Raw genomic sequence first — 13127 nt, forward strand, 5'->3', positions numbered from 1 at the left:
TTCATACACTACAAAAACACACAATTTCACCAAGTATCTTTGGTCTGGTTTGTAGTCCAAATATGTTAGTACACTTGAAGTATTACAAAACTAACTTAAGAGTAACTTTCCATGCAAAAATAGGACTTATTTTAAGTCAATAATTCCTTAATTTTGATTTTAAAAAGTATTTCCATTGACAGTTTATTTCACTTATAACATGAGGAAAATGTCTTGTAAATTAAATGATCTGCAAGTGGAACTCGAGTTTTTCATCAATAATAAGTAATTATTGATTTTAAACAAGCTGACATCTTGCTGAAAAGTTATTTGTAAGTTAGGACAATTGAAATATAATTAAACTAACATATTTGCACTAGAAACTATACAAAAATTATTTAAGATTTTGTGTTTTTCCAGAGCACTTGAAGACTACCATTATGGTTAATTAAAGATTATAGTGATTGCTATCTTGAGTGCCAGTTTAATAAGTCTCCATTTTCCTGCCTGTTGGACAATATTTAATGAAATATTCCCCTTAACAATTAAAATTTAATATGTTTTTATATTTCTCAATTTTGTAAATGTATGTTAAATAAACCATAATAAAATAAAATCATTACTGAAGATAAGAACTGATTAAAATGATAGTCCATTTAAATACATTTCCCTTTAATGCTTTAAAGTCTCTTTTATTAGAACTTTTATCTTTGTTGATAGTTGGTTTGTCTGGCTATAAAAACAGGAAGTAACGCAGTGAAAACGGTGTGTTTTGTTGTGTTGAGCTGGATGTTTCTTACCCCAGCCTCTGGCAGCAGGAGGTGGAGATGTGGTTGTGTAGGCTGCCAGTGTTGATGGATGCCTTCACTTCAGTTTTGCAGCACTGAGAGGAGAGATTCAGAGAGAGGAGGGGATTTTGGTGTCATAGTGGGATTTTCCCATTTGCAATGATTCTGCACGCAAGGGAAAAGTTTGTCACAGCGGCACATAAGTATAGCTTTAGGGAGTTTTAAAAAGCTGATCTTCCCTCTTTTACACAAATCTGTCTGGTTGCAATGTGTCTATGAAGCTGCCAAGTTGAGCTCATGTATGTTATCCGGAAATGTCGTGCATGCGCACAACGCTGGAGACGGTGGTAGATTAGCTAATTTAAATTTTAAAATTTGTGCCGGTAGCCTTTTTCTTTTTTTTTGCTGAACCGAAACAGAATTGTCAACTACTTCCTTCTCCCTCGCTATTTTTTCTTAATTAAAGCGTTTTCCTCACCTTGTTATCTAGTTGTCAAGCACTGCATTCCTTTTTCTTTTATATAGCAGGCGTACATTTAAGATTTATCATGTGATATTGACAATTTAACAGCTAAAACCAATGGTAGTCATCTTTAGCTAGCAGCTATGAAGTCACTCTGCTTCTATGTTTTATTTTAAGGATGTTTTGGGATGTTTAGCTTAAATATTAAGACTCATATTGCTGACAGGAGATGCTGATTCATAGGTCTGCTGAATGCACTTTGAATTCTCCTGTTTATACACCACCAACCATGAAATATTAACCAAGTGAGTCATATGTGCACATTTAACAAATTGCAAACCACAGTACAGTGAAGCGAAAACATAGAGGTGATTTACTGTTTATGCCATGCCACAAATCTTAAATCATGTCTTTGAATAAGAATAACATTAAATTCTCGTCCCACAACCAGTTATCTTGCGTCTATTACAACCATTTCTCTCATACAATTAGAAGAAATTACTGTGAAATGTGGTAATAATAGATAATTAGCGGCCAGTCCTGCACTCTCTATTAGCTCTAGAGCTATTTAATGAGTTTCATCTTTGATTTAATCTCTCAGCTTTCATCAGAATCCACTCTGAAAACATAATGTGTCCTGGCTGAACCTCGTTAGGAAAGGCGTTAGTTTTTCACATTGAAAATTTATAAGATAATGATGTGCTGATTTCTATTTCTAAATGGCTTTCTTTTGAGTTATGTTCAAATATTGCTGCATGTTATTACAATTATTGCTTTCTCAAGGCTTACATTTTACAGTTATGAATGAATAATTTATTTAGACAGTTTTTTACATTCCCACAAAAGACTGCATCTAGTAAAATATAGATATCATAAACATTATGGGGCATAAAAAACATTGATATGTAGATAATAAAATAAAATACTTGGACATACGATGATGGATATAAAACATGAGTCCCAAACAATAGGCACATACCTAACTAAATAAATGGTTCTTTAGTTTTTTCTTTTTTAAAATCAGAATAAAATGAATGACAACCTCATAACAGAAACCCATCCTGCATTATGTTACAGTGGAAAAAGTAAAAACAAAGAATATTAAGAAGTTTTTGGTAAAACAAAAGACAAATTGAAACTAAATCTGATCTGTTCATGTTGGATTATTCAATAAATAGCAAAACAAATTTAAAGATATGAATTCTGGTTTTAGAAAAGCTAAAAGATTTGGATGCTAGCTTTCTCTCTTTTTTAAAATATGCATATCTACATACAGTATATATCACATAAATTACTTCATCATTTATTCATTTATTTTTTATTTGTGTATAAGTGCTCTGTTATCACTACGTGTTGGATACACAGCGTATGTTAACCCAGATCAACAGCAAACCAAACTCAATTTTAATGAGTCAGGAAACCGAGCGTCTTGCTCCTTTATTACTGTCTTCTTGACAGCTTACGATTCTGTACAATTGTTTGGAAAGCTCAATGAAAGCTTTGAGTGAAAAGGCATTGCTTTCGAAGGAGTAAGAAAAGATTTAAGACACAAAAGGCAAAGTTTGCACATTGATAGGCAAACCAAAAACGTCTTCCTAACTGCTTCTGCTACCCATAATGCAATGCGACCTCAGAATTCACCTTAAAAATAAAATACAGATATACCTATACTAATTGTATAGATGTTTTTAAACTAAATGACCAACTTTTTAGCATAAATTATTACAGAAATATTGAAATTTTTTATCACTAAATTATCATGAGCTATTTCTAACTTTTAGCCTTGGGCAGAACAATTATATTTCTTAATCTGGGATTTCGTACCACAAACAAGCAAAGGTGGTATGACAATAAAAAAATCCTGAATCCTTGAATCTTTCTAGCCTAGCTTAACTGAACTATCTTAGCGGAGCTAGTATTCTCTAGCTCTCATTGATTTTCTAAAGGTGAGGTGTTGGAGTAGCAGCTTCAGCAGGCAGCCTGGCCTATTTTCACTGACATTTATTTTGTTCTTTCTTTTCACAGTTCCTCTGCTGCCTGCAAGACATTTCAATGTGCTTCTTTCTGTAGTGCAGCAGACTGGACTGGTTTATGCTAAGTGTTGTCTCTAAGGTCCTTCCTCAGAAACCTTTAAGTTGGTGTCAGTAGAGGAACATTAAAGGAAGAGTTTGGGATGTAAACGCAGCATATGGCGGCTCTGCAGGCTTGTGAGATAAGCAGTGGGGTGACGCCACCCCCACACGGTGCATAATTTAGATATTTTCCCGGATAATCTACAAATAGCGCTCAGCTGTATGGACTATTTTTATTTTTATAAAGTCTCATATAAACTACAACTCTATCATCAGTTTAATACTGTTAGTTGTTCAATATTTTAACAAACTGTAGAGCTGTTTAAAATGTAACCAGCAGCAAATTTCACTTTATTTAGAGGGTTGTTTTGAAAGGTGGCTCTGTTGGAGTTAATCAATTAATGGCATGATGAATTAAAATATTTATGGTTTTGGTTGTAAGCACATTTTATTTGTTTATTGTGTTTTTATTTTTTTATATATATATATATATATATATATCTTCCAATTCCAGTGTTAAATGTCCTTTATAAATATTAAGGAGTACTTATTAATCTTTGAAAGGGTGAACATGCCTTTATGAATACATTACTTAAAATGGTCTCAAAACAACATTGTTATAGTTGATTATCATAATTACTGGGACAATTGTGGATTAAAATGGTTGGGCAATGTTTTTTCCAAGCTTGACAGAATAAAAATTAATACAATAAACCATAATATTTTCTCTTGAGACCATTTTCAAGTAATAAGGCAAGTTTGCTTTCTCAAACACTAATAAACTTGAATTTTGTACACAACACTTAACAGGAAGATATTTTAAATAAAGCAAATAAAAAGTAAATATAAAACAATCATCAGAATGAAAATGATTGAGCTCATTTTAATTTATCATGACATTAATTGATTAATTCCTTATTTTGACACATTTATTGTGAAATTTTTTTAAATTTATCATCACGATTAATTTCAGTCAGTATTGTGTGTATTTTACCATTTTCTTCACTGTTTGTCCCACAAAAGCATCAATAAATACCAATAACTTCAAAAGTATGATTTAATGCAGTTACAGTGTGCCACTTAGTAATTCAAATCACCAAGTGATTAATTTTTATTTTATTAAAATTTTTATTTTATTATTTTTAAAGAATCTTATTTCAAATTTTTGGAGCTATGAATGTAGTCAGTCGTACAGTTACCAGTACAGATTTCTTTTAAAAACCATAATCACAATATTACCACAAAATATAGCAATAAAATTCTAAATCCTTATCACCCACTCATCTATTTACAGTTGAAATTTGACTTTCTCTCTTCTTTTCTATTATAAATTTCGGTTTTGTTGTTTTATACCAAGATTTTCAAAAAGTCATCTTCTATCATATTTATTTACTCTTCTCTGCCGGTCATAAATCGATACTTTATCCACTTCACCAAAGACGATCTGCCGCCCTGGTGGAAATGAGCACAGTGGGTTTCTTGTGGTTCTGCTCGCTCTGCACAGACCAAGATGGCCGCTCTGTTCTTGCAGGCTTATCAGCAGACACAGAAACCTGCTCTTTGTTCTGAGTCCTGCTGCCTCTCAAATCCCTGATGCTTTAAAAATAGCCGCTGAATGAATAACACAAGAACCCTGAACTGTTAATGAGTTGATGATAAAACCCAGAATGCTGAATGTGCTGGAAAATGGGATGAATTATTTAAAATATTAACAGATCGGCAGCATTCAGTGATTCATTATTTAAACACCACTGAGAACAGGAGATGTTTGATCTTAGCATTTATTTCTTTCAAAGATAAAAATAGGGAAATATTAGCTATTTTTGCCACTGGTTAAATTTTAAATATAAGCTACTTTTGGAAAAAAAAAAAATCTGTAAAAAGTGGAACATTTTAGTTTGAAAAGTCAAAAAACAAATTGAGAATGATCCCAGAAATTTTTGAGAAAAAAAACTTGGACATTTCTGAAGTTGAAGAGTCAAAAATTTGCTACAATAAAACTCTGAAATTGAGGTTAATCCTGTACATTTTCTAGAAAAAACAAGACAATTTCTGACTTTAAAAAGTCAAAAATTTGCTAGAAAAATTTGGTAAAGTTTGTAAAGTTGAGAATTTACCAGAATTTTGCGATTGAGCTCAAAAAATCTCTAGAAAAAAGACAAGAATTTCTGAATTTGGAACGTCAGAATTTTGCTACAATAAAACTCAGAAATTGAGTTTAATCTCAGAAATTCTCAAAAAAAACCAAGAGAATTTTCTGCTTTTCAAAAGTCACAAACTCTGAAACGTCCAGGTTTTTTTCTTGAAAATATTTGACTTTTCAAACCCAGAAATTTACATGTTTTTTCTAGAAAATTGTAGATTTTCTGTTGGAAATTTTCTCTTGTTTTATAAACAATGACCCTAATATGCTGCCTCGGATCTAAACTTGAGTTCCATGAACATAATTTGTTGGTAACAAATTTACTGACTTTTAATTTTGCCCTGAAACCCATTAGTTTTGTTTTAAACCACGACTTGGTTTTGTTTAAGCTCTGCTGCAGTAAATGTTATACTTTCACCCATGTTGGACCCGTTTAGATTTTCAGTCTCTGTGACTCACTTATCTGTAATTCTGATCCAGTCTGAAAGCTGCTGGTCCTGCAGAGCTTTTCATTCCTTCTCAAGTGAAAATGAGCTTTAAATTATGAGTCACAGGAGCACAATGGAGCCCGTCTCCTTTTGTTTTCACTTTGCTTGCAGATATACGTGGGTGAATAAAAGGGAAAAATGCAGGCGGACTGTTTTACAGTGCGTGATACCTTGCATTGAATAATTAAAGCTGTGAGTCGGGTCGAGCTGTCCCTGCTCTCCGGCTTCTCGGCTGAGTGTCTGGCTGCGGCCTCGCTGTTATCGTCCTCCTCGTCCGATCGGAGGCTCCTCTCGCTCTCCTCCAGAGACTCCCTCTCCTCGGTGGAGTCATCCGCCGTGCTCTCACTCCGCTCCTCGGCGTCCGTAGGTCCGTCCTTGGTGTCGGCCAACGGCGAGCGAACCCTGGCGGTGGCGTCCTGGGCCTCGCCTCGGAGCCGCGTGATGTTTCCCTCCAGCAGGCGCCGCTGGACGATGCTGTGAGGTTGCTAAAAAGAAAAACTGAGATGTAAATGTTGAGATAGTAATGAAAAAGTTTCTACTGATTCTAAAAACAACTCAAGCACTTGAAAAACTCACCTAGCCATTTTTTTTAAGGATTAACTTAAAGTGTTTTTGGGTGTCACCCTCGGAATGTAATATCACATATCACCTAGTAACCACAGCCAAGCGCAGCCCGTTACTTAGCAACCCCAGCCAAGCCTGTCACCTAGCAACCCAAGCGGAACTCCAGCCCATGCTGGAAAAGACAAATCCAGTGTTTTGTCGACACATCATCCAGAAACCACTTGCTGCATTCTCGTTGGTTGTGCAGGAGGCTCTACTAATGCTTTTCAAAGATCTACGGTAGCATAATTGCACATCATTGTGCAATTATGTAAAAGTTGAGTTGGGGAGCGTGGCCGGAAGCAGCTTATTTGGATTTAAAGTTACAAGATGTTCTAAAGCAGCTCAAAGTTGGTAGAAATGATCAGACTAAAATCTAATTATCTAAGAATGATTTTCTGCAAAAAAAGTTTAACATGTTTTGTGTAGACCATAGATCTATCCTAAGCTGTTCAAAAAAGTGCAATGGGTTGCCTTTAACTAACGGAGAGAGTGCAGTCTTTTTTTTACTTTTCCATCAACCTTCAATTTACAACTGTAGCCTTTCAATAAGCTTACATTTGACCTCTGAATAAGAAAGTGTTGATTTGGCATAGTCGGCCATTTTGTTGTAGCATATGTTGACGTAAGACCAATTTAAAGCTGAAATAAGTCATAAAAATAAGCTAAATCTGCATATAAAAGCTCTTTACCGTGGAAAGATCTCTGGGAGGGATTTATTTAGACAAACCTTGAACTATAAAGGTTTTAAGGTGTTGTGACAAAGCTCTTTTTATCCCTTAATCCACCTGCCTGGAGTAAAATTTATTTTCTCAGCACGTTTGGTGTTTTGTGTCAGATTCAAACCAACATGGCTGTCTGTTCACCATCATATTAGCAGAAAATTTTATTTAAGCAGCCTGTTGCTCTATAATCTCATTGCTTTTCCAGACCTGCAGAGTTATTGGTTGAAAGCTTTCCGTCTTTTTCAAGGGTTCTCTGAAAATCATACCACCAGAGCACTGGATTGTTTTTCTCTTGTTTACTCAGTTAAACTTTAAATAATAATTTAAACTTCTGTCAAACTATTCAAAATAGATTAATGTTTCAGAAATCTAAACTTATATCATCTCTGATTTTGATTAGAACATAATTTTAAAGTGAAAATGGAAGATAATTTCCATCCATCCATCCAACCAATCAACCAGCCAATCAACCATCCATCCATCTGTTCATCCATCCATTTATTAACCCATCCATTCATCCATTCATCTCTCCATTCATTCGTCCTTCTTTCTCCATTTCTCCTTCCTTCTGGTTGTCCTCTCTCCATTAGTTTTTCTTTCCATCTATTGAAAGTTGAATCAGGAACAATGTGGACCGTTTACATGAACAACTCTGAATTTTAGGATCATTATTTGAATCAACAATTAAAAACAGACCTGAACAAGTTTAATTCTTTAAATTTAGAGGTAAAAGAAATGTTTGTCAGCAGGACAGAAAACTACAAGCAGCATCTCATTAAAATAATGAAACAGACAAAAAAATATATAATTATTAGACAGAAACGGGAGTAAACATGGATTAGTTTGAGCAATAAACTGAATGATCCTTCGCTAAATATTGCAGTAATCCAATCAGTGGTTTAAAATGTATCCATGTTGCCTGTTGTCCTTTTGTCCTCCACTTCTCTTTATTGCAGTGACCAGCCTGCAGCTATTACACCTTTAGAGAAAGCGCTCTGTTTGTCCGCAGCGTGTTCCCAAACATAAAAACAGCCGTCCAGCCATGGCTGTCCCTGCTCTTCGTCTCATGGGAGCTCCAGCTATTAGCACAAGGTGTTTTTGAGAATCGGCTCCAACACATCTGATTGGGCTTTTGATTAATTTTCTGCATAATTGTGCAATCAGTTGAGCAATTTGTTGTTGTCCAGCTTTTAAACCCATTAAGTCTCAGGTTATGTGTAAACGAATTATAAACACTGAAGCTGCTGTTTTTCTTTAACACCAGTGATTATTTTAGGGTTTTTTGCACTGATTAACAATCATGCTGATATGACCTGGTTTGCTGTTCAAATATTCCTGACTGGAATTTGAATTGGACCCAGAGTATGTCATGGAAACCACAATAACATGGCGGTGTTTTGGCAGACATCAATTGACTTTCTTGGCATTTATAAACAATAAAATTGGGTGAATAAAATGAGGTTTCTGCGTTAGCTGGTTGTTTTTCAGCAACACTCCAGCAGGTAATCACCTCCCAGGTCACAGAGTTCGATTTGGCCTCTTGTCGTCTCTCCAGCTGGGGCTGAGCAGCTGCTGCTGATGCCCTCGTCTCGTCTTTGCACCTCTCCTCTTCTCCCACGTCATTACTGAACCAACTTGACACTTTCCCCCATTTTTATCACTGATTCTTAACTTGTTCCATTTATTTTTTCCTCATTTACTGCTGATATTAGAATGCTTTATCATTTTTTTACCCTTTTGTTCACTGAAAAAAGAAAACAAGTGATCCAACGTTAAATATAACTTTAATTTGTTACAAGTAATCAAAGTAAGTTAAGTTGTCATGCTAAAAAAAGGAAAATAAAGTGATGACAAAATTAATTTGATTACTCATTTAATTAATTTGTAGCGTCATTCTCTTTTTTTCAGTTTACTGTTCTAACTTATTTTGTCCCTTCAATCCCTTGCAAAAAATATTTCTAAATGACGGATTTTTAACAAACAGTAAAATGCAAGAGTAAATTTTTGCCAAACAATTTAGTAATTTTGAGATCAATATCAAAAATAAAAAAAGTAAAATTTTTAATTTAATAGAAATTTTTAAGAAAAAACTCAAATTTTGAATTTATGGAAATTATTATTATTAAAATGTATTTAATATTTATTTGAGCTAGTTTTTAATAATGTGGATTGATTGACCTACATCTTCAGTTAATTCTTAAGACCAGACAAAATTGCTGAAAAATCTAACATGATTATAAGCGTTTCAAATTAGTCAATCAATAATTATTGATTAGTTTTTTATTTTAATTTTCATTAAATAATAACTTTTTATTTTAAATACCTAAAATACCGCCAAACTGTTGCTCCAGTTTATTTTTAAGCAGTTATGAGGTGCAGTGACAAAACTTTAAACTGCTGCTGTTACAAGTTACTCAACTGGTTGTTGCTAGGTAACCAAAGAATGAGTGAGTTGCTAGGTAACTAAAGAGTGAGTGAAGTTGATTCCACTAACTTAGCTTAGGCTGAGCAGCTAAAGTTCTTCCTCTGCCTACATCTCCCAGAATGCTGTGCGGTTCTTTATCAGAGTTCAGTGAATATTGAATTATATCAGTTGTATCATCTATTAATGTTTACCACACGTCTATTGCGATATATATTTATTCTTTCAAGCATAAGAATTACACACAACTGTGATCTTAATTTCTGATTATTAAATGTATTTAAATGTTTTTGTTTTCCTGTAATCTATACTGGGTCAGAATTGCGAAACCAAACTAAGTTGCAGAATATTTGACATCTCTTTAGAGAGCTGCCTAATTTTTTAGGGTTAGTCCAAAATTTTCAAAAGTTAAGGTTGATCTAGGCGCCTTTTTTAAACCTCATTTATCTTTTCAAAACATTTTTTTTAATTCGTGCAACGATCATTGAGTAGTTGCAATACCCAACTGTGTCCAAGTTTAACAATCTAGCTTTTATTTTGAGGTAAAGGTAAAGGCGGTCTCTCTGCTGTATCAATCAGTATAAACCCTCCACCACAGTATACTGCTGCCACCATCGTGCTGAAAAGCTCTCTTTAAAGGTTTTCATTGTGGTAAATGGCACAATCTTTGTCTCATGTTTAGAAAATGGCTCATCAGACCTTTGGCTAGCATCCTAACCAGTTTTCCTTCGGTTTCCGTCAGATTGGTGCGATTTAAACCCAGCTGGGCCTTAAACAGGAAAATTATCTAAAACACACACCATCACTGGTTCTGGAATTGAAAAACAGGCCAACACTGAGCTTCTTGAATGGCAATTACCAAAATTACACAGTCAGGGATTTTCAAAATTACCAGTGAAAGATAACCAAACAGTTTATATGCAATTAAATATTAAATATTTAATATTTAATATTAAATATCAGTCATGATTGTTGCTGAGGCTGGGTTTAGCAGCAACAGCGGTTCAGACTATAATATAAATGAAACGGCCTACTGGTTCTGCTAAAGTGCTTCCATTATCCTCCACGGAAGAAAGCTAATATGATTGAGCGTAATGTCAGCTATTAGTGTTTTTCCATGTTTTCTGGTGGTTAGTCCTGACTGCTATGGAGCAAATTAGCTTAGCAGCAGCAGTGCTTTTCCAGACAGCGGTTAATCATAACGTTGGCGTTTGCTCCGTATTATCGGATGCAAGATTGATTTGTTCTGTTTGGTTTGAATGTAGAGTTGAAACGGGAAATGGTAGAGATGTCTGGAGAGAAACTGATCAAACGTAATCAGGAGACGACAAAAAGAAACTGTAGCATATTAAATTAACTAGAACATTATACCAAGAGTAGCACTACTTCAACATATTTACTAAAGTAAAAGTAAAAAGTAGACGTCCAAGAAATGACTGAAGTACTGAGTAACTGATCAAAACATCAATCGTTAATATTTAAAAATATTAAGCAGACAAAATGTATTTGGAAATGTTATAAAATTAACATAATTACAAAATCAGCCAAAATATATTTTTTCTATATTATTTTCTTTCAATATAAAACTTGTGAGACTTAAACTAAAACTGCAGGTGTGTAACAGGTAAATTTTTGGTTAATTCGTTCATTTAATTGGGTAGAATATTCTGAAATGTTACTCCAGTACGAGCGATAAATAAGATTATTTGAGTAAAGCATAATAAAAATACTCCTAGAAGTATTTTTTTTCTAAAAGTAAGTAACCAGTTACTAATCAACTCTTGGTACTTTTAACTTTATTTTGCTAGAAAGCCAAACAAGCCAGAAAAGCTGGATTTTATTTATATTTTTTGGTTATACGTAGCTCCAAACATTAGTATTTCACACTTTGGGCCAATTAAAAAAAGAATACACTGTCTTAAAGTTTGGTGGTCAGTTGATTTGCAGTTGGTTGGCTTTGAAAAACAAAAAACATCTACTTAATGAAATATTTGTTGCAAATATTTCTAAATAAGCGCCACAAAATCTGTGATCCTCATTGCAGAAACTCACAAAAACAATCATAAATCCTGGAGGGACTGACCGATGTGAAAAGATGCTCTTTAATTTTAATAAATATCAAATGCAGAGACGGCTATTTAGTAATATATTGGCATCTCGTTAATTAGAATGATAATGAGTTTTACGCCTCTGATTTACTCAAATCAACACAAACCTTTCACCAAAAAGAAAATCAGCCTTTTTTCCGACCTAAACAACTCAAGCATGATCCAAAATACATCCGAGGTTAAAATAAAACCCTTCCATCTCTTCAGTCAAACCAATTTCTTCTCCATATCTGCACCACAGGTGCACAGAAATGTGACGCCTCCAACCTTTCCTGTTCATCTGAAAGCAGCGGGTGCAATTTTCTGCATCTTTTCAGTTTTGCATAGCATCCACCCAGGATGTTTCTCCACCTTTTTTATTTATCTTTGCATATCATCAGTTCAAGGTAACGTTTGAGAATAGAGATCGTGACTCTAACGTCAGTTTTGTTGTTTTCCTCTGAGATAATTTAATGTCTCTGGATGGAGAGTTATGATCAACAGCTGTAAGATTATTAGCATAATAGTAGTGAGCAGATGGCATATTAATTTGCTGCTTATTTTGGCAGTTTTGAAAGCATCATATTGAATTATCTGCAGGCTAAAATCCTTATATATAAATTAAGTAAACCTAACAAGTCGTCTATCCTTTAAACCATTGATCTTTTTCTCTTCTTCTGCCATTAGTTTTTGTTTAATCCACATAAAAAATTCACCTTTTGTTAAGTTCTGTGCTTTTATTTTGCCATCTGAAAAGGGTCAACGGTGACAGACTTGGAACGAGTCATTCTGCACATTTTCTGCAAGCTGTGGAGAGTCTCTTCACAAACTGTCAAGTGTGACAAATTCCCTCCCCGGTGACGCATCTCGACGTTTCGGCACATTTTCTCGCCTCTCTCAGCCGGCGGTTTGTTAGCAGACTGAGAGCATGAAAAGCTGCATCAATAACTCGCCGTCCTGATGTGTTTATGGCAGAGCAACGCGATGCAAACAGCGGCTTGATGCGCAGCGCAAACCTGGCTGTGCAGTGCAGGGAGAGTCTGAAAACCCAATGTGTTACGCTTTTGATTTTATATCAGGATTTTTAAATTTCATTCATGTGTTTTTGTTTTTTTGGTGCAAATTAAAAGAATTCTCTCTTTTTCCACCAAGAACTGGATATCAAAAGTCTTCAGTCTTGTGTTTTGATCTTAACTGGGCCGTTTTTTGACGGACAGTTTTGTTTATAGAGACTTCATTATTCATTTTATTTATTTCTGTTGTTTTGTTTTTTTATTTTGTATATTTAAAATGTTTTCCAGTGCCAGTGTTAAATGTTCATTAGAATTTAAAGTTTATTTATCTTGGAGAATGTCTT

General features: G+C 34.4%; 1 protein-coding gene across 1 annotated transcript in view; it reads right to left on the reverse strand.

The window, feature by feature from the left end:
* Positions 1-13127, reverse strand: part of nrip2 (nuclear receptor interacting protein 2) — a 33295-nt gene that overhangs the window by 7384 nt on the left and 12784 nt on the right. Inside the window, exons 2-3 of the mRNA XM_028043395.1 lie at positions 6104-6418; positions 780-862 (exon numbers count right to left, since the gene is read on the reverse strand). Of these exons, the coding sequence (XP_027899196.1) occupies positions 780-862; positions 6104-6418 (398 nt within the window). The remainder of the gene's footprint in view (positions 1-779; positions 863-6103; positions 6419-13127) is intronic.

This window comes from Xiphophorus couchianus, chromosome 17, assembly GCF_001444195.1.
Source record: "Xiphophorus couchianus chromosome 17, X_couchianus-1.0, whole genome shotgun sequence".
Classification (NCBI taxonomy): Eukaryota; Metazoa; Chordata; class Actinopteri; order Cyprinodontiformes; family Poeciliidae; genus Xiphophorus; species Xiphophorus couchianus.